This window comes from Eptatretus burgeri, chromosome 5 (assembly GCF_056783735.1).
Source record: "Eptatretus burgeri isolate ZD-2024b chromosome 5, Ebu_testis_v1, whole genome shotgun sequence".
NCBI classification, from domain to species: domain Eukaryota; kingdom Metazoa; phylum Chordata; class Myxini; order Myxiniformes; family Myxinidae; genus Eptatretus; species Eptatretus burgeri.
This window is the reverse complement of record NC_140965.1, coordinates 72,544,728-72,571,474: the sequence shown is the minus strand read 5'-3', so window position 1 is coordinate 72,571,474 and position 26,747 is coordinate 72,544,728. Positions and strand designations below refer to the sequence as shown.

The window sequence follows — 26,747 nt, the reverse complement described above, 5'->3', positions numbered from 1 at the left end:
GGAAGTCTCAGAAGTGGAGTATAGTATGAGTATACCATCTAATCTGAATCTAAAGTGATCAAAACTGACCATTTGGGGGTCATGCGGAGAACGAGTTAAACATATACTCGCCTCAAGCGAAACAGAGCCGATTTATCGTTGTGCAACGCAGCAAAAGCGGTGAAAATCGTCAAACCAACTGACGCCACGAGTCCACGAGGAACGAAAATGAGTAGATTTCCAATGGTCAGGTATAAAACATAAATGGTCTCCTCGAGGCTCGAAGTCACCAGCCTGGAGACCGGGCTCTTCATACAAGAGGGTGTTAGTGATCGTTGGTACAATCTAATCTAAGAAGTAGCTGGCCAATCCGAGGGCGTTTGACTCTCGGCTGACGTCACTGACGACCAATGACAGCTTCCAACCATCGATGACTTTGTCGACTCATAAAAAAGATGTCGGCTGGCCATTCTCGACCCCAGGGCAAAGCTCTGGGAACGAGCATGAGAGAAGTTGCGCTGATTGGCCGCTATGAGGCCGATCCCAAAACTGAGTTATGATTGGTCGAAGCGGTTACGTGATAGAAGCCGCGCTACATCAGTTACCGCTTGGGTTCTTAAAACGCGGTTTTTCGGCCGCTGCATAGCAACGGTAGCAACGAAACTCAAACGCGCACACTCCCAGCCCATACGGCACCTGTTCGCCAAGTTTCTTCGAAATCGGTTTGCTGGTTTGTGCTGTGGAGCCTCGCGTTACACACACACACACATACACACACACACACACACACACACACACGTTGTGGAACGTCGGCCGAGGCCCTCACCTTTCTTCTTCCGCCCTCACCTTTTCACCTATATTTGCTTTTAAATTCATTTTCTCCACAACCACTCGAGCGATTGATACAAAATTTTGGATGGAAAACGTGACCAGCATTTCAAAAAGTCTGCTTTCTGGAGGCATGGGTTACAGGGTGTTTCAAGTATCAGGAATAAACGGCCTTGACCTGGCTTCACTCAGTCTTACCAGAATAAGTACAGATAAATGAACAAATAAAATCAGAAATTTTACAATTTAGTCTTCATTTTGTCAAACCACTGCTGATATTGAGATTTTCATTTGAGACCTTCAAAGGTTTATGGAAAAGAATCAGTATTCAACCATGGATGCTTCATTAGAAGATTGTTCAGTTAAAGTTATCCTCATTGTCAAAGTCATCCCCCCTTCCTCAACCTCCTCATTATCGTTTTCTTGAAAGTCTTCATCAGAAGTAGCAGTTGTTAGATCATCACATTCCTTGCAATGTATGTGCACAGTTTGGTGCAGGGAATATAAACAGACACAGAGCATTTGTTGTCTGCCTCACCATCTTTGCACTTAGACGTCTTGCATGCAGTGTACAAGTTCCAGGATGCTGTGTTGAGCAGGTTCCACATCCATCCAGTCAATATCTGTTCTGTTCTTGCATATGGCAGCTTGGCTGCCAGGGAGCTATCATTTCTTGGAAGTGCAGCTGTGCAGCTGATGCTGTGCCCCTCTATCAATACATTGGTACTCATTTCACCAACTTCAGAAGGATGACAGGCTGTCAAGCTCATCAATATCTAGTGTATCATTTGTCAACTTTCAACCATTTCCAACTGGAGATGGAATGTCAGGGTGTGGTTCGAAGCTACGCTGATAGATGGCTGCTTGCAAGTTTGCACATTGGGTGTGCTGACGTACGGCATTCTGATTGGGTGGTCTGACTGTTGTAGTGACCATGGAACACATGGCATCTCCCACATTATTGACATGGGTAAACTCATGTTCACACACAATTTTTTGCAGTGCAGTCACCATATCTTTTGTAACCATGAAGGTTTCTCCAAGTGACTCAAATGCTGCACAGAATGTTTGTTTTTGCACCAAGACTTCAAGTGCCATCATCTTGCCTTTGACATAAAATGCACTAATTGATTCGCAGCCAGAAAAGCAATGGAGGCCAATGAGTGCTTTACAGATAAGTTCTCCAAGATGCTGGTTGATAGCTTGTAGGTGGATTGGGTGGGCATTCTCAGCTTTCCTCCAAATGGAAATACAGCTGGGAGCTGCCAAAAATGGAAATAAATTTCATGCCAAGCACAAACACATCAGTATCAGGACTTCTGATGACTATGCTATTGTCACAGGATTTGTTGATGTAATTGGTAAGCAAAAAACATCCTCGTGTCTGCTTCTTGATGAGAACAATGCAGCTCGTTGACTTCTTATACTTCAACTCTTCCAATGTGAGGGGAGATTGCATGACATAGCTCACCATGTGTTATAACTACTGTCACTCCTTTCAAGCTATTCACATTGCACTTTCTCCAAATCTCACTGAGGAATTCCACAATCTGTTCTTTGGTGTCGCTGTTTGCAAGATACTTTTTCCAATGAATTGGCTGGCATGCTTTAATATATTGATCTTCTCAGAACCAAGAGCTGCTCTGCGTTTCCTTTCTGCCTTTTTGAAACTTAGTTCTGCATTTTGATCCGTAACAAAATGGACAGAGGAAGAATCCATCCACTGATGTTGGAACATAGTCATTCCATCCACAGCCCATTGGTTTCTCAACAACAGGTGAAGAGTCAGGTGCAGATTCTAGGTAATGCAGCAGCTTAGCATTATTAGTTTTTACCAGGCATCAGTCATGTGTCGCTATCAGTAGTGTCAGTAGAGCGAAGCAGATCAGCACGTTCCACAAATCAATGTTGCAAGTTGTGTCTATGACGACAAGTCGAGCAAGTAGCTCTCTATCATTTAGTGGGGCAACATATTTCCCCTTTACATTGTGGTGACAGTTTTGAGTTTTGGTCATATTAGTGAACGACTTCAGCTTCAACTTTGATAAAGTTTTGTTGAGGTCTATCTTGCCTCTTTGCAAACAGTCCTGGCAAAAAGAGATGAATGCATTGGTACCCTTATCGCGAGACGCAACAAAATCATTGCAAACCTCTGGTGAAGCAATGACATCGAATGATAAATGGATGAGATCACTCGGCTCTGTTTCAGGATTGTTGTCAAATGGGTTCATGATGTTCTGCACATCCTGCTTATCATGAGTCATACGCCCCTTTGTGAGATCTTCACAAGTTCCCAATCATTTGCATTTGCCCGCCATGTCCTCAAACTGCCTTGTGATGGCTGCTCTTTTGTGATGTACCCTAATCCAATGATTGATAGCTCCTTTGTTGGTTGGGAATGCTTCCATCCCACCCATTGTTTTGGAATGTCTGTTGGCCATTTGTTCGATCATCATATCGCAAACAACTCGTGAATAACCATGGACAGCCCATCTTTGAACAGCAAAATTCCCGATCTGCAATTCATTGAATACAAATGGATGGCTAGCCACCAGATTATGCATTTCCGACCAGTAAACAGAGAGATAATTGGAGTAATTTGTCCTGTCATATGCAAACATCCATGGCAGAAGAACTCTAACTGCTGCAAGGTGGAGTGACCAATCCCCATTTCTGGTAGCCCCGATGAAGAACAGCACGTTTTCAACCATTTTCAGATACAAACTCCAGAATGTGAATGTCATCTTTGTTCCTTGATCATATGTAGTCATAATCAGCTGCCATCATCACCTGAAATGCTGTTCCTTCCACCAGATCTATAATACCGAAATAGAAACCCCTTGCTATTTCGGCCCCATTTCTATTCAAATCTTTACACACCTCAATAATATAGCCCACGTGACTTCATTGAAGGGTTTCAAGTCTCCAACAATAAAATCAATTTGTGCATAACATCTTATTTTCGATGAAATCTTCGGAACATCAGACTGTGTTTTGGCCATCATGGTCATGGCTGCCGTGTCAAATACACATGCATCACGTCATGTGCATTTCATCGTACCGAATGTCTCCAGAACGACGATTTCCATTGGTTAAACAAGCATGGATTTTCATGGGTGAATGAGATGAGTCATCCATTCAATGTAGTGCATGCCATGATAATGAATGAGAAGCGTTATTTCATTGAACAACATAAATTGGCCTCAATGAGGAATTCTTAATTTGCCACTATAACTTTCTTTCAAAATGCCAAAAATGTCATGGTCTGTGATGTGGCATGGGTCGGAATTTAAAGTCTGGTATCGTTAACTAAATGTAAGTGATTTTTTTTTAATGTTCTGCCGAGGTGAAGACTGCAAGAATGACAGCGAGAACAAGATGCCCCACAAAATATTTGCCCTGCTTAGTACCTTCTGTACAAGCTCCACTATGAGCCTGAGATCAAAATTAAAAAAAAAAAACCAGAAAAACACTTTGGGATGGGAAGTGCGAAACCATCTTCACTATCATCCAGATTTGTCATTGGGATTTCAACATCTTCGGACCACTCAAGAAATGGCATGACGTTTAAGCTTCTGCTTCTTCGCTCGTATGCAGCACAAGGCTGCGGGGTAGCATCATTGGCTGAGGGTGCGGTTGTGCCTTTACGTTTTGAACTGACAAGAATGCGAAAGATGTCCTCAACGAAAACACATTCATTATTCGATATCACAACGAACACAGAGCCCACAAAGAAGTGCACCAAGACCAAGTACTACTCCACCAACCGTGCAAATGTAAGACAACAGTGCTGACCCAAACATTTATTCTGGTTTTGATAGAAGCCCTGGTACTTATATTCTCATCCTCTTCCAGAACTCTTTCGGTCAGGTGCATGTGCACAAGTAGTCAATTTTTCCACCTGTACGCTCACCAATTTAGCGACGGATAGTCCTTGGGGCCATACATCAGCCGCCGGGAAGGCCGAACAGATTTTTTTCTTTGGTTTCCGATGTGCAGAATTCCAATGAGCCCTGCCGCCTGCAATGCATTTGTGTGACTGATAAGATGGGCTGAGCGAGAACCCTGGATGAACCACTGCTTTTTTAACCCTCCTACCGAAGGGTCTTTGCACAAATTTCTTAACGGCTGCAGCTTTACCGTTTCAGATCCGAACTGTGTGCCAGAATGACATTCATCAGTGGGTGTTTTATGCAAAACAATTTCGAAAAACTTGAAGAAAAAAAAAAGTTAGATTTTTTGGGGGGGATTTTTTATTTTTATTTTTTTTTGTAAATCACTCTCTTGCCTCAGCCTTGGAAGCTCCGTGAAAGATAATATTAAATGATCCTTGGCTCCATGCCTAAGTGGGTGTAGGGAAGTGTTTTAGGATCCCACAAAAAAAAATTAGAAAACAACAAGGGCACTCGGTCGAGCAAATACGACGAGGCTGATACGTTTTGTATCCCACTGATTGGCTGGATTTGGATTCGGACCTGAACTAAAATCTAATCAGCTTGTTCTTGTCACCGAATCAACTCATCTACCAAGTTTCGTCCGAATCCGTCCATAACTTTTTGAGATATCCTGCTATATGTCGTTTTTAGCCCTTTCTCTCGATGGTGAAAAATCACTCAAAAAATTATCAGATCCGAATCTGGATTCGGATATTCGCCATAATCGAATCAATTTTTCGTTGTTACATACCCACCCTGCCCACCAAGTTTCGTCCAAATCCATGGATAACTTTTTGAGATATCCTGCTATATGTCGTTTTTGGCCATTTCTATCAATGGTGAAACATCGCTTTAAAAAGTCTCGAATCCAGATCCGGATTCAGATCTTCACCAAAAATCTAATCATTTCATCCTTGTCACATCCCCAAGCTCACCAAATTTCGTCCAAATCCGTCCACAACTTTTTGAGATATTTTGTTCACAAACAAACAAACACACAGACGACAGCCGGAGTGAAAACATAACCACAATCCACTTTCGGTGGCGGAGGTTAAAAATTTTGATGTCTTCAAAATGCCAACAAGATTAGAACAGCACTGGGCAATGCTGGGTACCCCTGCCAGTTTTAAATAAAAAGGGAAGGGAGGACAAGAAGCAAGGATTTATTGGTACACTTCACACCAAATCTCCACCAACCTGGGAAGGGGGGGGGGCTTAATTCGCCATTATTATCAAGAATGGTTGGTGCCAATCTGAATTTGCATTTGACGTGATCTGGTGGAATACTGGATATGCCAGTGTGGTGCTGGAGGCACTCTTCTACTCGTACTTCTGGTACAAGTAACATCTGCTCCCTCCAGGAAGAAAATATGGTGTCAGTACCCCCTCCCTTAGACAGGGATCAGTGTTTAAACCACCTGCACTATTCCATATGTATAGGCTAAAAAATAGCAAGAAACAACAGCTCCCTCCAGGAGTGGTCGGAAGGGGGAGAGGGTGGCGTGAGGGGGGTAAAGGTGGTTGGTTGGAGCAAATGTATTTTGCACCGCTTGTAATCCTCCCCTTTCTCCAACAGGTGTCACTAAACTAATTGCACATGCGAAAATTGTTCGTGGTGTGCTCCATGACAATAATAATAGCACATAAGGATAATAATAATTATGAAAATGGTGCATAATGATAATAATGATAATGACAATATTGAAAATTATAATTATAACAACAATCATGATAATACTGATAATAATACTGGTGATAATGGTACGGGAGTACGTTTATTAATTACGTACTATTGGAACGTGAGTACAGTACGTCTATTAATTACGTACTCTGAGAAAGTAAGTATGTCCATTAATCTATATATTATTTCTGTTAACGTCTGCGCGTAATTTGACGTATCTCCTCCAAAACTGCCGGACGGATTGTCGCCATTTTCGGCATGCGGGTGCTCTGTGGTCTAATGAACAGCATGGGCTATGTGAGATCGCGCCAGACGGACAGGTCTGGGAATTTTGGCGATTTTCTAATTTTTACATTCGTTTGCATGGCGACGTGTGACGTCACCGCTGAGAGGCGTAATTCCGTCATGACATCATCGGTTATTCGCTGACGTCATTAACCTCCGCCATCTTCGAAGATGGATGGAGGTTACTGTTTTCACCCCTTTCTGTTTGTTTGTTTGTTTGTTTGTTTGTCTGTCTGTTTGTCTGTTTGTGAACAGTATTACGGAAAAACTCGACGGATTTCGACGAAACCTGGTGGGGGGGGGGGTTAGGTATGGTCCAAGGATCATGCCATTAAATTTTGGACTTGGTCCCCCCCCCAAAAAAAAAATTGTAAGAGAAAAATTTTTTTTTTGCATTTCTACATGTTTGAAGTGATTTCCAACCCCCCCCTCAAATTTTTTTTACCCCCCCAAAAATAGAGAATTTTTTTTGCATTTCTACATGTTTGAAGTGATTTCCAACCCCCTCAAATTTTTTTACCCCCCAAAAATAGAGAATTTTTTTTGCATTTCTACATGTTTTAAGTGATTTCCAACCCCCCAAAAAAATTGTTACCCCCCCCCCCAAAAAAAATTTAGAATTTTTTTTGCATTTCTACATGTTTTAAGTGATTTACAACCCCGCCCCCAAAAAATGTTACCCCCAAAAAAATTTAGAATTTTTTTTGCATTTCTACATGTTTTAAGTGATTTCCAACCCCCCCAAAAAAATTGTTACCCCCCCCCCCAAATTTTTTTTTTTTACATTTCTACATGTTTAAAGTTATTTCCAACCCTCCCCCCCAAAAAAATTGTTGCGCCCCCAGAATAAAATTGTTAGACAATTTTTTTTTTTTTTTTGCATTTCTACATATTTAAGTGATTTCCAACCCCCCCCCCAAAAAAAAAATTGTTTGAGAAAATTTTTTTTTTTTTGCATTTTTACATGTTTTAAGTGATTTCCAACCCCCCCCCCCCACAAAAAAATGTTGGACAAAAGAACAATAACTCTCAGCACTGTTGACATCATATTTAATGAATAAGATATAAGGTTCACATGAGTGACCCAGCAGTATTGGCGGCAAAGGTTTTGCACTCTCCCGAGTGCTCCCCCTCTAGTTACGTCTGTCGTCGACAGACCGTCACCGCCGAGAGGTGTAATGCCACTCCTCGAAAACTGTCTGCAATGTAAAACCCTCTTCTGCACATGCTCACTACCTCAGAAGGTGAATTTGACACAAAAAAATGTAACAAGAAACATTGTATTTAAAATAAAGATTTATTTTAAAAAAAAATATTACTGCTCCTGTTCCATCTCGGGCACGGCCTATATCATGTTAAACTTGCCCCATCAGACGCCAACCTTTCACTCACACTGCAGAGGATGCAATTTCCAGTCAGACTCGCATACTCGAAGACCATAAACAAATCCCAGGGCCAAACATTTGACAAATTCGGAATATACTTAACAGCCCCCATGTTTTCCCATGGCCAACTATATGTTGCATTTTCACGTGCAAGAGGTTACTCCTATATATCTATCAAAGTAGACAATAATTCCTCACAATGACTATTCAGCAACAAGACACTCACCAAAAATGTCATCGACAGGGAGGGCCTTTAGAAAACTAAGGACAGGTAACCATAGTGCATCACATCCCTAATGACACCCTCCCCAGCTTCCCATAACATCAACTATTATACCTCATCCACCTTTTTCCACCCATTCAACTCCGTGCGGAGCACGGGTATATGCTAGTTACATATTAATGCAATGTGAGTGTATATTAATTACTGTATGTACCATTGGAACGTGAGTATGTCCATTAATTATGTTTCAATGGAAGGTATGTCTATTAATTACGTACTATTGAAATGTGAGTGCATCGATTAATTACCATCATTAATTAATAAGACCCATCAGAAACTTTAAACCCTTGACATCTCAGTTACACCCTTTGACCATTTTCAGACCTTGAGACCTTCAAACACCCTTGAGACACCTTAGACCCCAATGACCTTCAGACCCTTTTTATATGTTTTAAAACCTTTAAGACCCTTCTGGACAACCTTTGAGACCAGTCCAAAGGGGAGAGTAATACTCCATCAAGCTGCGGACGGAGGCCTTATAAGTCGATAAAAAGTTCAGATATGCCAAGGAAAGACCTTGCACAACGGAGGATGCCCAGTCGACTGGCTTTAGAGGCCAATTTAGATATGTGCTTGGCCCAAGAAAGATAATGCCTGATGGTAAGGGCCAAGTATTTGAGTGATTGAACTTCTGCAAGAGGTTGATTGAGAAGTAGGTGGGAGGGTTTGCCAGATAGTCGTTTCAGAGAGACAGAGTGAGAATATGAAATTTGTCAGGCTAGAAAGACATCTTCCAAGTGTTTGACCAGCTCATGATTCTAGTAAGGCCTTTCTAGAGGGAAGATAAAGGGATGCTACAGCAGAGGGTGGAGTCAACAACAAATAAATAAATATAATTTTCCAGGGTTAGAAAGATTGTTGATGAAAATTAGGAGGAGGACTGGTTCCAAGACGGCCTTGGGGCACTCAAGCCTTGACAGAGAGATAAAATGAGAGAATCCCGTTGAGAGTCTCATGCTGATTACAAGAGTGGAGTAGGTCAGTGAGCCAAGAGAGAATGTGGCCTTGAAAGCCATAGGCACACAATGGGGAGAGCAAGGCAGGGTACTGGACTATCACATGCTCAAGATAACCTGATCTGATATCTGAGATTTTTTTTTTGTATACCTTGTCGAGGCTCGTATGAGAGCTAACACACAACTCACAGCAAGGGGGCATGAGACAAGAGGGGCGGGAGTGGAAGGGACAAAACAGTGGGGAACAGACACATTAGGTGAACTGTGGAAGGGAGAGGGATGGGGATGGGACGGGGAACATGGCGAAGAGAAGATGGACATTACAGGGACTTTCAGGAAGGAAAGCAGGGGAATTGAAGGAAGTGGGCTTGGGTGGATTATCGGGGGTAGAAAAGATTGAGGATTTGGATGGGGGAAGATAAGAGGTGGTGGTGAACAGCTGTTTTGAAGACCTGGAGGGAAGAGTGGAATTGAAGAGAGAGTAAGAGTTTGTTCCAAAGGTGGGGAAATAGAGGAATGAAAGAGTTAAGGTGAGCAGTGATTTATGATTTTGGTAGTTTTACCAGAAGGGGGTTGTTGGCGGACCTTGAGCGCCCTGTGGAAATGTGGTGGGGACAAATCGCAGAGAGAGCAGGGGGGGCAAGGCTGGATCGAGGGCCTCCAACCATTGTTGGAAGAGCAGAAGCAGCATGTCCAGAGTGGAGTGACCCAATCTGCATCTGAACTGATGATCTGAGATTGCCTTCGCTCGGATTTACCTTCCAGGAGGAGAATGCAAGTTATTTCAAGGCAACTGCCTCACCACATCATTCAGTTTCCATGGTCGGGAGGACGGGTATCGTACTTGAAGATGAGATGGTTGAATCTGTGCATGAGAGAGAGCAGGTGTCTGTGGAAGAATTCCCAGCATGCATTAATATCAGGGGTAGCAGAGATAGATCAATCCTGAAGTGAGATGGCAGCTTGCTGTTCCTGCCAGTCAGACCAAGTGAACTTTCAAACTCAGTGGTGCTTGAGGTAGAGAGATGTTGGGATAGTCATTTCAGAGAGTGCTTGAGGCAGAGAATTATACACACATACAAGCAACCACGGTGCTTCACAAAAGTACAGAATGAGCGGAACAGGAAGTTCATTATAAACAGAGGGCCTGGATATTAATTTGGGGCCTGTACATACTCCTGTGTAAGTTCAACACTTGTATCAAGGAATCTATAAAGGTATTCCTGGATTAACGAATAATCATGTTGAAGGTTTAAGTTGTCATTAATTTTGTGTGTGTGTGTGTGTGTGTGTGTGTGTGTGTGTGTGTGTGTGTGTGTGTGTGTGTGTGTGTGTGTGTGTGTGTGTGTGTCCGCATCCATGACTTATATTTTCTCTTTAAAATGGTTCTCTCTACAACTGATCGTCCGTCCGATCGATGCGAAACTTTAAACATAGGAGGAACTCTCCATGGAGAATATTTTATTGCTAACTTTGATGTCATAGGTCACATGGTATGGCAAACATATTGGATTGAAGGAAAAAAAATTGGATATAATTTTCTTCGAAACCGCTCAACGAAAAAATTGAAACTTGGTAGATGTCATTAACTCATAATGGCGTATATAGGATTAAAATGATGATGTCATCAGTGAAGTGGTATTCCAGCCATAATTGGTTGAATTTAAATCCTTATCGTTGTCTAAAAATCTGAAACTTCATATGGCTGATATTTGAACTGATGTGAGTGAAGAATGAAATTTATGACATTCATAACCCTTGCCAAGAAACTATGTGACATAATAGGGTGCACGGATGATACGTGTTTATGGGCCATTATAGTAGCGTCTTCAGTTAATGATGGAATTTTTTGTTCATAATGAATGCAAGAGGTGAGACGATGCACTCTATACGTGCTGTTCCAGTTACCTCCGCCACCGAAGGTGAAAGAGGTTATGTTTTCACTCCTTTCTGAATGTTCGTTGGTTTGTCTGTGTGCAGGATATCTCAAAAAGTTGTGGACGGATTCAAACAAAACTTGGTGAACACGTTGGATGTGTGACGAGGAAGAATAGATTCAATTTTAGTGAAGATCCCAATCCGGATCCGGATCTGGCTAATATAATTTTTTTAAGTGATTCTTCACCATTGATAGAATTGGGCCAAAAACAAAATGTAGAATGATATTTCAAAAATGTATCGGGCCCGATATGTTCTTGTGGATCAGGCATTACGTGGCGGAGGTATGCGCTCTACCGAGTGCCCTTCTAGTATTATGTATGTTTTTGGTATGTGTTTTACTCTTAATGTTTCTTTGTTCTTTATTTCTATTTAATTTTCTTTGTGTCTATGGAGAGGTGAACTCTTGCAAATTGTTTCTGTTCGACTCACTTGGCTGCACCTGAATGTGTTTGAGGGTAGAGGAGTGGCATCTGAAATGCGAATCCTATCCAGGTTCCTCCTGATTACTCCATCTTTATCTAGTCAGGTTCCTCCTGATGGCTCCAATGTTGTGTTTAAGCTTTTATTTGATAGACACAAGCCAAACATATATTTTACAGAGTGTTAAAATTCATTTTAACTGGGATTTTCGAATTTTGAAGATCTTTTTAAAACACAAAACAGACTGAACGTAACTTAAACAAAGTACTGAACCCTATACAAATGATAAACTTGATTAAACTAGACAAGAGTAATGGATATAACTTTTATGGGAGCTGGTGCGGGCCAGCAAAGTACAAGAGATTGCAAAGACAAGAGAAAGCAAACACAAAACAATGTAGGACTTGGGCTATTTATCCATTTTGGAGTTATGAGTTTTATTATCTTTGCATCCTCCAACATCTTCATTTCAGGTCTTGCATATTCAGTTACCCTTCTCAGATAACAGCACAGCTGATGATTTAGTCTTTATATGCCTCTGCTGACAAAGTCACCAGAGGCATTATGTTTGTGGGTTATCCGTCTGTCTGTCCGTGCTAATTTTCTGTTTTTATTAATGCAACCGCTATATCTAATTGACACTAAATTTTCACCATAGGTGTGACTACTCATGGAGAATGTTATAATGCTAATTATGACATCATAGGTCATGTGGCATGGCAGCCATGTTGGAAAAAAGGAAAAACCTTGGACCCCTGCATCCCTGAAACTGCACCAAGGAAAAAAAAATTGAAGTACTCCCCATGGGAAATAAGTGTGAATTTTTTGATATCATAGGTGGCTTTGTTATGACGTCATAATTACATACGTCGAACGAATGCTTTGTCCGATCAGTATGAAAAATTTTGAGGGTCATCCAGGGCTATATTGTATTGTGGAGGGGGGAGGCAGAGGGGGGGGGGGATTGTTGACGCCATTGGTCATGTGGTTTGATGGCTGTGATTTTTTGAAGAATACAATTTTTTTAATTCTTCTCCAGAATGGCTGGACAGATTGAAGGAAAACTTCACACACATGTTCCTCAAGTCTTGGGGATACCAGAGTGTTCATGAATAATTGATAGGTCACATGGTCCTGCAGTCATATTGGATTGAACGAACATCTTTAAAAAAATTATTTCTCTTGAACCGCTTCATCGATCGATGTGAAACTTCACATTTATGATCTCGTCGTCATGGGGAAGATATATGTTTCAAATTTCAACCAGATCGGATGCATGGTATGGCAGCCCGAGTTATTTCATTTTTTGAATCTGGGTTCAGGGATTTAAATAAAACTTGGTCCAATGTATAAATGATGCAATAATGTGGGCAGAGGCATATCTGTGGGCATCGCAATGTAAAAGAGTGCCATTCTAGTTTTCCTTTAATTTATTTGAACTTGGTTTATAGTTTAACTACATACTATTTCGTTATTTTTTATGGACAAGTAAGCAAAGTTGTAGGTGTTTAATGTCATCAATGTGAAATGTGTGGAGCGTATATTTATTCATGCATTTGGTATCATTTTTTGTATTAAACAATCGCTGGAGGGTATTTTGCAACATCACGTGTTGGTAACACCGAATGTTATGGGAAAGAAAAGGGGCACAGTTATTTATGTTTTCAAAGAAAAGTTCAAGAAAATCTTACTTCATGCCTCCTTCTTTTCTCATCAATGCTGTGCTGTAGTTGGCATGACATCCTGAGCCATTCCAGTTTCCACCAACTGGTTTTGGGTCAAATGTGGCAATGACACCAAAGTCTTCACAAATACGATGCAGGATGAAACGTGATATCCAAAGGTGGTCCCCCATTTCGATTCCTTCACATGGACCAACTTGATATTCCCACTGAAAAAAGGAAATAAATAAATAAATAAATATCACACTCACACTTGCAATATTGTAGATTGTAAGATAATTAGCTCACTATTATCACTCCAGATGCATGGCTTGAGGTACAATTGGGTTGCTCCAACAAAGGTACAAAAAGTTATTTGTGGAATGAGTCACGTGTGCAACATTTCAGGCCTCACAAATGGGCATGACATGAAATGGCAGCCAAACAGGTTAAAGCTAAGAGTGTTAGTCACACAGTCAAGTTTCCTCCACTCACATTTTCCAAGCCAAAAAACATTCGGAACTTATCAAATGGCATCAGGAAACACCCACCACCAAGAGAGAGAGAGAGAGAGACCAGCTGGAAAATACCATAGAAAAGGACCGTTTCACGTCATGGTCATACGAAAAACTTTTTGACCCTGACAGTACATTTACTTGTGCATTGAAACGCTGACGTTTTGGGGGTACAGCTGTGCTGCTGCCATCAATAAAGAATCACATTTTATTTTGCAAGCCAAGTGCATGAAAAGCACTTTCGGAGTGCAGCTGCTCAACGAACCATGCAAGGAAATCATGATACCAGATGGGAATTGAGGGGATCCTCTAGCATTTTGCAGACAAAAGGGTTACAGTACATACAGACAGATATATGGCGTGTTTATGAGCTAAACACAATGCAACTTCAAAGCAATGTGGCTAATCACGAATAAAACACTTCCATTTGACCGCAGAAATGTGGTTCTTGTGCAGATTGCAACCTCAAGGATGAGAACCATACTCAAAGACAGCCACCAGGCAGAAAAGAGCACCGACACTTTCCCTGAACATATTTGCCATAGGGACCACATGTTTCCAACGAAAACGGCCAAAATAGGTGCATTTCTTCACTATAATGATAATTATTTTCCTTCCACCATCATGTTTCATCATGAACACAGACTTTGCATGGCAAAGAAAATGGGCATGAATGGTATTGTTGGTAAGCTCTCGGATTAGATGAAAAAGGCCAGGAGTGAATCGGTCGATGAGAAAGGATGTCTGACTGCAGTTTCAATGCATAATCGTACTGAGCAGGGGTAAATTTGTGGAATTTTTTGCATTCATAAATAAGTATCCGAAAAAATGATCAAGTGAACCAAGATAATGATTATCGAGAATAATGGAAGCCATGATGATTAAGGGTTAGGGTGGTTGGTTGAGCTTTGATTTTGCATCAGTGGTATGTCAGATTGGTGGTGACCAAGATCATTTTCAGTTGCAATCTGAGAAAGAGCAGAACCCCAATGATGAGGACTTGGCTTTATCCTGACACTCCAAAAAATTCCATGTTTGGCACATGGTCAGGATCGAACTACAGATTGAATGCAAAATGGCAGTCATTAGCCAGACCATAGGCTGGTGTCACCTGAGGTTAAGTCTGCTGCTTCCTATTTGGTACAAAATCAGTGGAGAAGGGCTCAATAATTAAATATATGTTATCTCCAGTGCGAGTTTCGGGTGGAACAGAGTCCTTCCATGACTTGAAGTATCCACCCCCATTTCAGCAAGGCTCATGCATGATTCGTGGACCAAGCTGTGAAGATTTCTCGTCATCAAAGTTTTGCTCCAAGGGTTCTTTTCAGGATCGTCACTGAGACCTGGACAGCTTCCAACTGCAGTTAGTTTGTAGTAATGTTCCTAGGAATGGTTTTCAAGATCTACATACGTAAGGTTCTTCTTTGTCATTACAATTGCTCCAATTATCACTGTTACAATTTCAGAGCTCTTCAGCTTCCAGGATCTTTTCACTTAATTTTTGAGACACTGGTATTTGGTCATTTTCTTGATTTCTGCATTTCTTAGGCCAAAAATCACTGGGTAGTGACCCCTCAATTAGCAGTGCCCTTTTCTTGGTACCCAAGTATGATATTCTGTCACAATGCTTTGTTTTCAATGTTCACACTCGATGGGATCATCAGGTTGTATGTAAACATACAATGGATTACTCTACATACTTTGTTGTGCCTTTGTGTGTACAGCTGTTCTGACATAAGTTTTTTTTTTTTTCCGACATCCAAACAGGATATGGCTCGTGCTTTGTTTCTTCATTGCAAAATCTACATTTGTCCGATTGACTCGATCGTGTCTCATCTCATCTCCTCTATTTTATTGGCCAGCTGTTCATCCAGTGCATGCTGTTCTGCATCTTTCTTGTCTTCTTCCTCTCCCCCATTCTGCCATTCTCCCTCCTCTTCCTGCCCATGAATATCCAACCCTCCCGTCCTTATCCCCCCCCCCATTCCCTGACTAAGCAGATGCCTCTCAGTCTGTCAAAGGTTGGGTATGCTCCACTCCCTGCAATGGGATCGTATCCCCTCCCTCCATCATTTTGCATCCCCACCGCTGGGTTTCTGGTGCCATGCTGTGTTCCAAGCCCCAGCTCTGCAACTTAGTCTCTCCCCATGCTACCATGGTCACCTCTGCACCCTCTCTGTCCACCTACCGGCGAGTCCTCAGCTCCCATTCTCCTCATCTTCTGCCGCTTATCCTCTGGCTATATCTGTTATTCAGTTTCTATTTAGGGACCTATGTGCCATCAATTCAATCCTCTTAAATTTATAGAATGGGACCATCTCTAATCTGTTGGCTAGTTTCGTTTTCCTCAACTGTTCCATGAATCATTTTCCCCTGCTGTTCATTCTCCCAAAGCTCATCCAGAGCTGAATAGACACAGCAATGAAGGATGATTTCCCTCTCATCATTGCTCCAATTTTCATTCTTTATCCTCCTTCTGGTGGTGTTGGTGTTGGCGCAGTGGTTTGGACAGCAGCTTGGGATCCAAAAGGTCCTGAGTTCAAGCCCCTGTTGGGCCACTGAATTAATACACCAGGGTGTTGACTCGGCCTGTCATCCTTCCGAGGTCGGCGAAATGAGTACCAGTGTACTGGGCCCGGTGTATACCCCGGTTAAAATTGGTGTACCATATCCCTGTGTCGTAAGAGGCGACCAGGGTTGCGTCAGGAAGGGCATCCGGCGTAAAACGTGCCAAATCACTATGCGGATCATACGGATGATCCGCTGTGGCGACCCCTAACGGGAGCAGCCGAAAGAAGAAGAAGAAGATCCTCCTTCTATAGAGCTTGATCTTTTCTTTGGCAGAAACAGGTAACACCTCCTCAGTTTCACATTGGTGCTGCCAAAGCAGCTTACTGAGCAAGGGTTATACTGGGTGATTTGCCATTGCCTTCACAGCAGTAGTCAGAGCAGGCACGCTATCCTGCTCTTCATGAAGGGCACCGTAGGGTCTTTGACATCCACAAAATCATGCTGGCAGATGGTATGGTAGTCTAAGGTCCATCTAAGGGATGGTACACACGTTCAGGAATCACCCTGCCTGTAAAACACTGGGATGACAGTTTATAGTTGGGTCAGGATTCAAATCCAGACTAGATGGCTTCGATGTGAGTGTGCACAATTCTAGGCCATCCTATCAGCCCAGTTGGACACAATAAGAAAAGGAATCAACAACAGGCCTTGTACATTGGCCTCATGGCAAAAGATGTGAATAATACCGAGACCTTTAGATTCCATACTCGAGGAGAGACACACATGATGCTGGAGCACCAGTTCAGAGGGGAGTGCCATACTCCATAGAGCAATGGACAATGGCTTTGTGGGCTGATTTTAAGGAATTGCTTGGAATAATGGAGGATTCTCAGATTGTGGCTGGCTTTGGAAGCCAGCTATGCAATGTGGTCATTCCAGGAGAGGTCATCGCTAACCTTCATAACCTCTTACAGTGGCCAGAAGTGACGTTAGGACTATGCAACCCATGCAATTGCATGGGGCCCTGAGGCAACAAGGGCCCCCATGCGACCAATCGTGGTACACAATCTCTAGAGATGCCTCCCCCACCCACCCCGAGGGTGGTGGTAGGGGAGTTTCACTTTTCTGTCAAAATACATCATTTTGTGAGTGGTGTTAAATACAGAGTAAAAGGAACGCTCCAACTCAAGGGAAATAAAAATGTCATATGATGAATCGGGGGGGGGGGGGGGGAGTTTCGCTCTGTTGTTTAAGTGGACAAGACTATTACAAAATTAGGGGGTGAGGTTAGTAGAGAAAGCAGGTTAAGTGGAATAACAACTACCTTTAATGTACACAAATGCAACAACAATGACAATAAAATGAGGAAAACACCTAATGTCAATTCAAACTGATATTGTTGAGCAAATCCACATTATGATTAATTGTACGATGAACAAAACAAACCCTCATTTGTAAATGGACTAACCCACGTGTGCCACGGTGGAACATTACTGTTTTTAAAATCAGAACTGCGTTGGAGCAGCTAAGGATTGTTCTTCATTCGTCTGCAGCACAAGGATGCGGGGTAGCATCATTGGCTGATGGCACGTCTGTGCAAAACAAACCTGTGAAGGCATGACCTCGCCATTGCTTCCAGAAATATTGACACCCGCATATAGGCATGCACGGTAATGAGCTTCACTTTCCAGAGTGACAGGGTGAGACAAGAGACTTGCCAGGATTGAAAGCCATTTTCCCAATCATTAGACCAACTTCAACCAGCATTATGCTGGTTAGAACAGGAATGTGGAATTTAGCTAAGGTTATGGTGATAGCTCGCCTACTCTTTGTGAAAGAACACCATGGGATCTTTAACGTCCACCAACAAATGCCGGCAGATGGGACTTCCATTTAACGTTCATCCGAGGTATAGCACACCCATTGATGAATCACTCTGCCTGTGAAACACTGGGATGACAGTTTATTGTTCTCTCAGGATTCAAACCCAGGCTCGACATCTTAGAGGCGAGTGTGTAGAGATCCGACAATAAAGATCCAGGATTAAAAGCAATAAAAAAATTCATTCTAAACATACGAATTATATTTAGTGGTCGCTTTCAAAGGAATCTCCCTGGGAGTCTACACATGCTTGCCAACATCGCTGCCATGCTTCAAAGCACCCTTGGAAGTCATCTAAAAGGATAAAATTGAGCTCATTGGTCACAGCTCCCTGGATCTCTTTTATTGATGCAAAATGAGTTCCGTTCATTGGAGTTCTGGACGTCGGTCACAGATCGGACCAACATTCTCACCCTTTCGACATTTTTGTCCGTTTTGGTAATAATCAAGGGGCATCCTGACCATGCGTCATCATTCACGTCCATTCTGCCATCCATAAACCTCTTGGCCCACTCAAACACATGCGATCTGGACAATGTGTCTTCCCTGTACACCAGCTTCAACTTTTTGATATTGCCTGTGCCACTTTCGCTGTTTTACCAAAAACTTAACGATGACTCTCGGTCCCATAAATTTGTCGTTTATCTCCAGAACATGACTGCAACATTTATAATTGGAACAAAACCCCAGCACGGCCACAAAATACAGCAGGCCCACCCCGAACATTGGGTTTCCGCATCGCGGTTTCGTTCTATCGCGGTTTTAATTATTGTGGTAAAATGTGCCAATAGCAGCATGGGTCCCTTGCTTGCTCTGTTGCGATCTGGGAGGGGAATATACAACCCCAAATCACTGTCCCACCTCACAGCTCCACGCTGCCCTCCATCGCAGACTCAGTTGCTCTTTCGATATCGTGCTGCACGGACTGTAATCATGTGAGCTCGTTTGGTTATCGTGTGATATTGCATGATTTACTTTTCGCAAGTCTTTTAATTGTGGGGTGTTCATGACAGTAAATAGTTATGAAGAAAAACATGTGGGATTTTAGTGAAATAAGTCAAATTAAACATTATAAAATGTTATTGAAAACTTTTAAAGAAAGAAGCAAATTAATTCAATTATGAGGAATGTTAGTTCAATTGGGAGGTAATGAGAAAGGAATAAATAAAGAATAAACCAAGGAAGGAAATAAGAGGAAGAATGAGTTCATGAGTATTTTTTTTTTCGAGTGAAAATATTTGTTTGTTTGATTTGAAGCGAGGAGGGGGAAATAAGATAAAGTTGAGGATCGTGAAAGAGAGCGTTTGGGATAAAGCAGAATGAAAACCTTGCAAGCTCATCTTCATGGAGGTGCTTGAAATTCAAGCGTGAGATGGATGCTGTCATGACAACTTATACAGAGGTCTATAAGAATATGCAGAACAAGGCAAAGCAGACACGGATCACCTCCTCCTTCACAATGTCTAATGACCCTGATGACTCAAAGCCAGGGACGTCGAAGTCATCTCAATAACCTCGAACCATCATCATAATCATCAAAAGTAAGTACAATTTTAAGTGTTTTTCATTTTTACAACTGTAGCTTAGGCAAAAAAGTCGATAAATTTTAGAGTTGGTTCCCTAACTCTATTTTCCCCCAGAAGGTCTTAACTTTGTGCATCACGGTTTTGTCCAATGCGGGTTTTTTCAAGAACGTAACCCCCACGAACGGGGAAGGTCTGCTGTACAACTGATTGATACACTGGCTAACAGTACTGACAGGAAGATTATGATGCACATCCAATTAGCCAAGGTTATGGCCTGCCACCTGTCGAGAAAAAAAAACATCAGTCCTGGAACTTTATTGTGAGACCTCATACACCACTCGGCCATCCCATCAGATGCAGATGAAATGAAATTACCGCAACAACGCTGGAAAGCGAAGTATAGCTCAACAGAAGGCAATCCAACTTTAACTTAATTTTCGTTACACTACAAGCGGTGGAGAATTTGCATCAGCTCCATCTTCAGAACCCCGGGGGGGGGGGGGGGAGGGGGGTATGAGGGGTTGGGGCAAACAAAGTAGCGACAACCTTTATCTTATGACACAATTAGTCCCCCTGGTAGGTTTGGATAACGAACTACAGAATGCATCAGCCACAGACATGCAGAGACAGAGAGACATCAAGTTGGAAATTATAGAATGATGATAGGGACTCCCACTGAGCCACTAAATTGTGTTTTGCATGGGGCTGCCAAATGACTAATGCCGCCACTACCAGTGGCTGGCCATGGGAATCAACAGACGAGTTTGTTTTACGATCTTTCCAGAGTGACAGGGTGAGACAAGAGACTTGCCAGGATTGAAAGCCATTTTCTCAATCATTAGACCAACTTCAAATATATTACAGATAGGCAGAGAGTGATGCAGCTGCAGTTTCTGCCTGTCAATGGGATGGGGGTCGTGTACAACAATAGCAAATGATCTGTTGAAAGGAAGAGAGGGTTTTCGAAGGCTTTCCACATGCAAAAAGCCTTTCCTATAACAATTACTTCCAAGTATGATCTCAAGTGTCTTTCAATAAAAAAGAAAGAAACAGGATTACAAAAAAAATTTAAAAGATCACCATTTCAATCCCCACTCTCAATCTCTCAAGCCACAGCTCCAGTCCAATAATCTCACTTTTAATCATCATGAGAAGCAAAACAAACCTGTGAGGGCATGACCTCGCCATTGCTTCCAGAAATATTGACACCCGCATATAGGCATGCACGGTAATGAGCTTCAATGATATCTCGTCCATAGGCGTTGTTTGCTCCCACACTACAGTAATATGGACCTACAGCAGGCAAAGAACAATCACATTATTTGCATCACATGATGAAAAAAAACAAACAAGTCTTATCAAAACCAAACTCGGTGGAATAATGGTAAGAGTGTCTGCTCCGAGTCTGGGAGGTCGGTGGTTTAAATCTCAGCCAAGTCATACCAAAGACTTTAAAAATGGTATGGACTGCTTCCTTGCTGGACATTCAGCACTTTAAAGGTGAAGAGCACAAACAATCCCCATAGGTTTGGCATCCATTCACTTTCAGTAATCAGAAATGTCCCACTGAGTGCAGTGAGAAAAGCAGCACCGGTCTTGTGACGTCATTGGTACCCAGAATGCTCTGGGAAGTAGTGGCACTTCCCCCAAGCTCAGTGGCTGTTTGTCTCCTCCACGTCTAACAGTCCTGTGTTGTGTCTCGTGTATTTGTCTATATGTCCGTGTGTGTGTGTGTGTGTGTGTGTGTGTGTGTGTGTGTGTGTGTGTGTGTGTGTGTGTGTGTGTGTGTTCGGTGTGTATGTGTCAGCTCCAACACGAACCTTAGCTTCTGTTTAAAAAAAAAAAACCCGCATTAAATGGACTACTGAAAAGAGTAGGAAATAAAAATGTAGTCCATGTATAAAATTCAAATTTAAATACAATGTAGAAACATTAAAGATCTCTAAATTTTGCCACTTTAAAGATGTAATTGATGAATTCCAAAAGCAATTTCCAAAGTCACCAATTTCCTTCCAAGTGTTCTTCTACCCTGCTATTGGTTGAGAATCCAATGGAATCTGTAACATCCACCAACTAATTCCGGAAGGCGGGACACCCAGTTTCACGTCCATCCGAGGCAGGATCCACACACTGATGATTCACCCTACCTGTGAAACACCGAGATGACAGTTTATAGTTGGGTCGGGATTCAAACCCAGGCGAGACAGCTTAGAGGCAAGTGTGACTATGTCTCGGCTATCCTGCCAGTCTTTATGCTCGACATCCCATGCTTCAAATATAACAGAATGCATGTTCAGTAAATTCCCATTCAATTCTATATGATTTGCAATTGGCTTGAAACCTGTGCATTGTATAATGTGCTCGTACAAAGGTAAAAGTCTCATGACCAATTATTGTTTCACTTTCAGTAAGCAATGTGAAGCAGCAATAGACAAGGGTGACAAAGGTATCTTGCTCCATATAATGAATGGGGACTGTGTGTGTGTGTGTGTGTGTGTGTGTGTGTGTGTGTGTGTGTGTGTGTGTGTGTGTGTGTGTGTGTGTGTGTGTGTGTGTGTGTGTGTGTGTGTGTGTGTGTGTGTGTGTGTGTGTGTGTGTGTGTGTGTGTGTGTGTGTAAGCACCACAAAATTTGTTACTGAGGATACACAATAGTCTATCAGAAAAAGAGAAAGGTCAGTTCATGATTCATGTAAGTCAGGTTTAAATCTGAGCAAACTTATCCTGTTGGAATGGTCATGGTGAAAAACTCTTCAATTGGTTTTATATACACAGTGGGGAGAACAAGTATTTGATACACTGCCGATTTTGCAGGTTTTCCCACTTACAAAGCACGTAGAGGTCTGTAATTTTTATCATAGGTACACTTCAACTGTGAAAGACGGAATCTAAAACAAAAATCCTGAAAATCACATTGTATGATTTTTAAATAATTAATTTGCATTTTATTGCATAAAATAAGTATTTGATACATCAGAAAAACAGAACTTAATATTTGGTACAGAAACCTTTGTTTGCAATTACAGAGATCAGACGTTTCCTATAGTTCTTAACCAGGTTTGCACAGACAGCAGCAGGGATTTTGGCCCACTCCTCCATACAGATCTTCTCCAGATCCTTCAGGTTTCAGGGCTGTCGCTGGGCAACACAGACTTTCAGCTCCCTCCAAAGATTTTCTGTTGGGTTCAGGTCTGGAGACTGGCTAGGCCACTCCAGGACCTTGAGATGCTTCTTACGGAGCCACTCCTTAGTTGCCCTGGCTGTGTGTTTCGGGTCGTTGTCATCCTGGAAGACCCAGCCACGCCCCATCTTCAATGCTCTTGGTGAGGGAAGGAGGTTGCTGGCCAAGATCTTGCGATACATGGCCCCATCCATCCTCCCCTCAATACGGTGCAGTCGTCCTGTCCCCTTTGCAGAAAAGCATCCCCAAAGAATGATGTTTCCACCTCCATGCTTCACGGTTGGAATGGTGTTCTTGGGGTCGTACACATCCTTCTTCTTCCTCCAAACACGGCGAGTGGAGTTTAAACCAAAAAGCTCTATTTTGGTATCATCAGACCACATGACCTTCTCCCATTCCTCCTCTGGATCATCCAGATGGTCATTGGCAAACTTCAGATGGGCCTGGACATGCGCTGGCTTGAGCAGAGGGACCTTGCATGCGCTGCAGGATTTTAATCCATGACGGCGTAGTGTGTTACTTGTGGTTTTCTTTGATACTGTGGTCCCAGCTCTCTTCAGGTCATTGACCAGGTATGCCGTGTAGTTCTGGGCTGATCCCTCACCTTTCTCATGATCATTGAGGCTCTACGAGGTGAGATCTTGCATGGAGCCCCAGACCGAGGGAGATTGACTGTTATCTTGAATTTCTTCCATTTTCTAATAATTGCGCCAACAGTTGTTGCCTTCTCACCAAGCTGCTTGCCTATTGTCCTGCAGCCCATCCCAGCCTTATGCAAGTCTGCGATTTTGTCCCTGATGTCCTGAGACAGCTCTCTGGTCTTGCCCATTGTGGAGAGGTTAGAGTCTGATTGATTGAGTGTGGACAGCTGTCTTTTATGCAGATAACGAGTTCAAACAGGTGCAGTTCATACAGGTAATGAGTGGAGAATGGGAGGGTTTCTTCAAGACAAAACTAACAGGTCTGTGAGAGCCGGAATTCTTACTGGTTGGTGGGTGATCAAATACTTATTTCATGCAAATTAATTATTTTAAAATCATACAATGTGATTTTCAGGATTTTGTTTTAGATTCCGTCTTTCACAGTTGAAGTGTACCTATGATAAATATTACAGAATTATGCTAACACCAGGAATATTTTATTTCTTGATGACCCTCAAAAATTTTCATACTGATCGGATGTAGCGTTCCACATATGCAAGTATGACGTCATAACGAAGGAACCTATGACATCATAAAAAAATAACATCACACTTATTCCCCATGAGGAGTACTTTCTATGTGTCAGATTTTAATTTTTTCCTTGGTGTGGTTTCAGAGATAGAGGTCCAAAGTTTTCCCAATTTTTCCAACATGGCTGCCACAACACGTGACCTTCAACATCATAATTATCATAATAACATTCTACACGAGTAGTCGCACCAATGGTGAAAATTTCGTCTTGATCCGACAAGTAGTTGTGGAGAGAAACACGAAAGTTCTGTGCGGACAAACAAACGGACCCAAATGCTATACCCTATCCTTCGGCGAGGGGAATACATCCGGGCTTGGTGCAAGAAGCAAAAACATGCCCACTGCTTGTAATTCAAAACACCTCACTGCACTGGAAAATGTGGGGACAAGAATACTATGCTGCAAATGGTGGAGACTTGTTTCCCCACCTGGAGGCGGCACGACACGATGCACATTTACATGGAGAATTTGAGTTCCCCTCCACTCCCTAGACCACCAGCAAAGATAAAAACACACCGATGCATCAATTGGGGTCATGCTGATCTTCCAGAGCAATTCTGGATGTAATCGGCCAAGAACTGGAGGACGAGTAGCGCGACAAACACACTAACACCGGCCCGTGAATTAATATTTCTTTATATATTATATTTATTTGTTGATTGAAGAATTCTTTTTTTTAAGACTTCACAGTTGAAGGATCGTCATCAATATAAATATTCACAACTGCATTTTCACCAATCATCAAAATGGTACATGAGTGACATGGTGTATGTCGAGTCGATTGACACTGGTCATGTGCTGGAGAAGTTGCCGTCATCAAGCACTCAAACAGAGACTGAAAGTGAGATTACCACTGCAATTGAAGCCAAGAAATCTCTCGTTAAGCGAAAGCTCGTGGAATCTCTGCACAATCTTTTCTCAGCAGGTGTGGTCCTCCATCAGGAAATGTTCCCGAACAACCCACTTGAATGGCCGTGGCATCAAACACCTGCTGAACCGAATGTAAAAGCTGCTGAATCTTTGGTGCTCACTGCACTGTACAATTTAGTAGCTTGGACGGTCGATGTATCAGATGAGCCCACCATCGATCACGATGTTGAGGTCTCTGCGAAGGTTCATTTGAAATTGGTGTCCTTGCTTCAGGATATTGTTTATCTTCAATTCAAAGGAGCCAAGGCAACACCAAAAGCCTTATGTCTTGAGTTGACCATCCATCATTTGACGCGGTCGACACATCTCCATGGATTGTTGAGACAACATGGTTACTGCACATCACAATCGATCATTTTGACTTTCGAAACAGCTTTTGTTCACCTTTTGCTCAGTTCAGGCAATTCCAGGTGAAAACAGAAACTTCCAAATCTTGTTGGATATGGCTGGTGCATGGATGGTGCAGGAATGCAATTCACTGGGTGACTGACGACCCGATACCACAAGACCTTCCGCAGCACCTTCATTGTTCATGCCAGAAAAAGCTATGTGATTCGAAGAAATGTTCTTGTTGTGCCACAAACTTTTCCTGTTCAGAAGTATGATGTGGATGAGAGTGACCTCTCTGATGACGATTAGTATTTCTAATAGAAAATCAAACTTCAAGTTAGGGTTGCAGAAATAATTTGGCTTGTCCGACATTACCTTTGGTATTTTCTTCCGAACATTTGCTTAAACTTTTGGCATTGTGTGCCTTCAACTGTAGATAGCAATTCCTGCTAAACATTGTTTCAGAAGATCTAACTTTCAGAGTATGGTTTTGAGCAAACAACATGCAAGTCAGTATTCATGTGCTTAAATGCTCTCTTTCCAATACATTCATTGAACAGTCGGAGTTCCGTTCCTCAAACTCTTTTCAGGTTTTTAACACTGAACTTGCACATTTCTCGTGCGAATTATTGTGGCGGTGCAGCATTTAATCAATCAATGGGAATTGTTTGACACATTTTGCCATCACTTTCCAGATTTTGAAATGTACACCGATCTACACGTCATGATATGTATACATCTTTGACCTAACCCCTTGCCAGACAGGGCGACCCATGCCAGTCCACTCGTAGCATGACAGAGAATGAAACATGCAACTGCAGGCCCCAAGATTCGAAGAAAGCATCTTCTGAAGCCGACCTGTATGGATTCAGAGGGAGCAGCCTTTATACTCCTGTCCTCATAAACCTATTAATTATATCCGAAGAGTGACAGAGAAACGGGCAATGAAGTTTCCATTTATCTTAATTCACCACAGATAATTTCAGCCACCTGACATAGTCATTGAAGATGGTAGAGTGTGAAATTCAAAGCCACAGATATGCCCTCGACAGCACATATTACTCATTAATCAGGGAAATGATTAAACCTACTTTTGGAGTAAATAACTTTGCAGCATGCAGCTATAGATGCATAAAATTCCAGGTGTATGAACTAGACACTTATGTTTACATTGGGCTGATGTTTCATGGCAACAGCAGCAAAATTTGTGGTGGCAATTTTTGCTAATTCTACTAAAATGCAATGAAACATGAGAACAATTAAAGAAACATAGGGGCAATACACCTGGG

At 42.2% G+C, this 26,747-nt stretch overlaps 1 protein-coding gene across 1 annotated transcript in view; it reads right to left on the bottom strand.

Moving 5' to 3' along the window:
- LOC147026685 (glutamine synthetase-like) overlaps nt 1–26,747 on the bottom strand; it is a 52,071-nt gene that overhangs the window by 12,326 nt on the left and 12,998 nt on the right. The window contains exons 4-5 of the mRNA XM_085882387.1: nt 20,953–21,080; nt 13,385–13,584 (exon numbers count right to left, since the gene is read on the bottom strand). Coding sequence (XP_085738513.1) covers nt 13,385–13,584; nt 20,953–21,080 — 328 coding nt within the window. The remainder of the gene's footprint in view (nt 1–13,384; nt 13,585–20,952; nt 21,081–26,747) is intronic.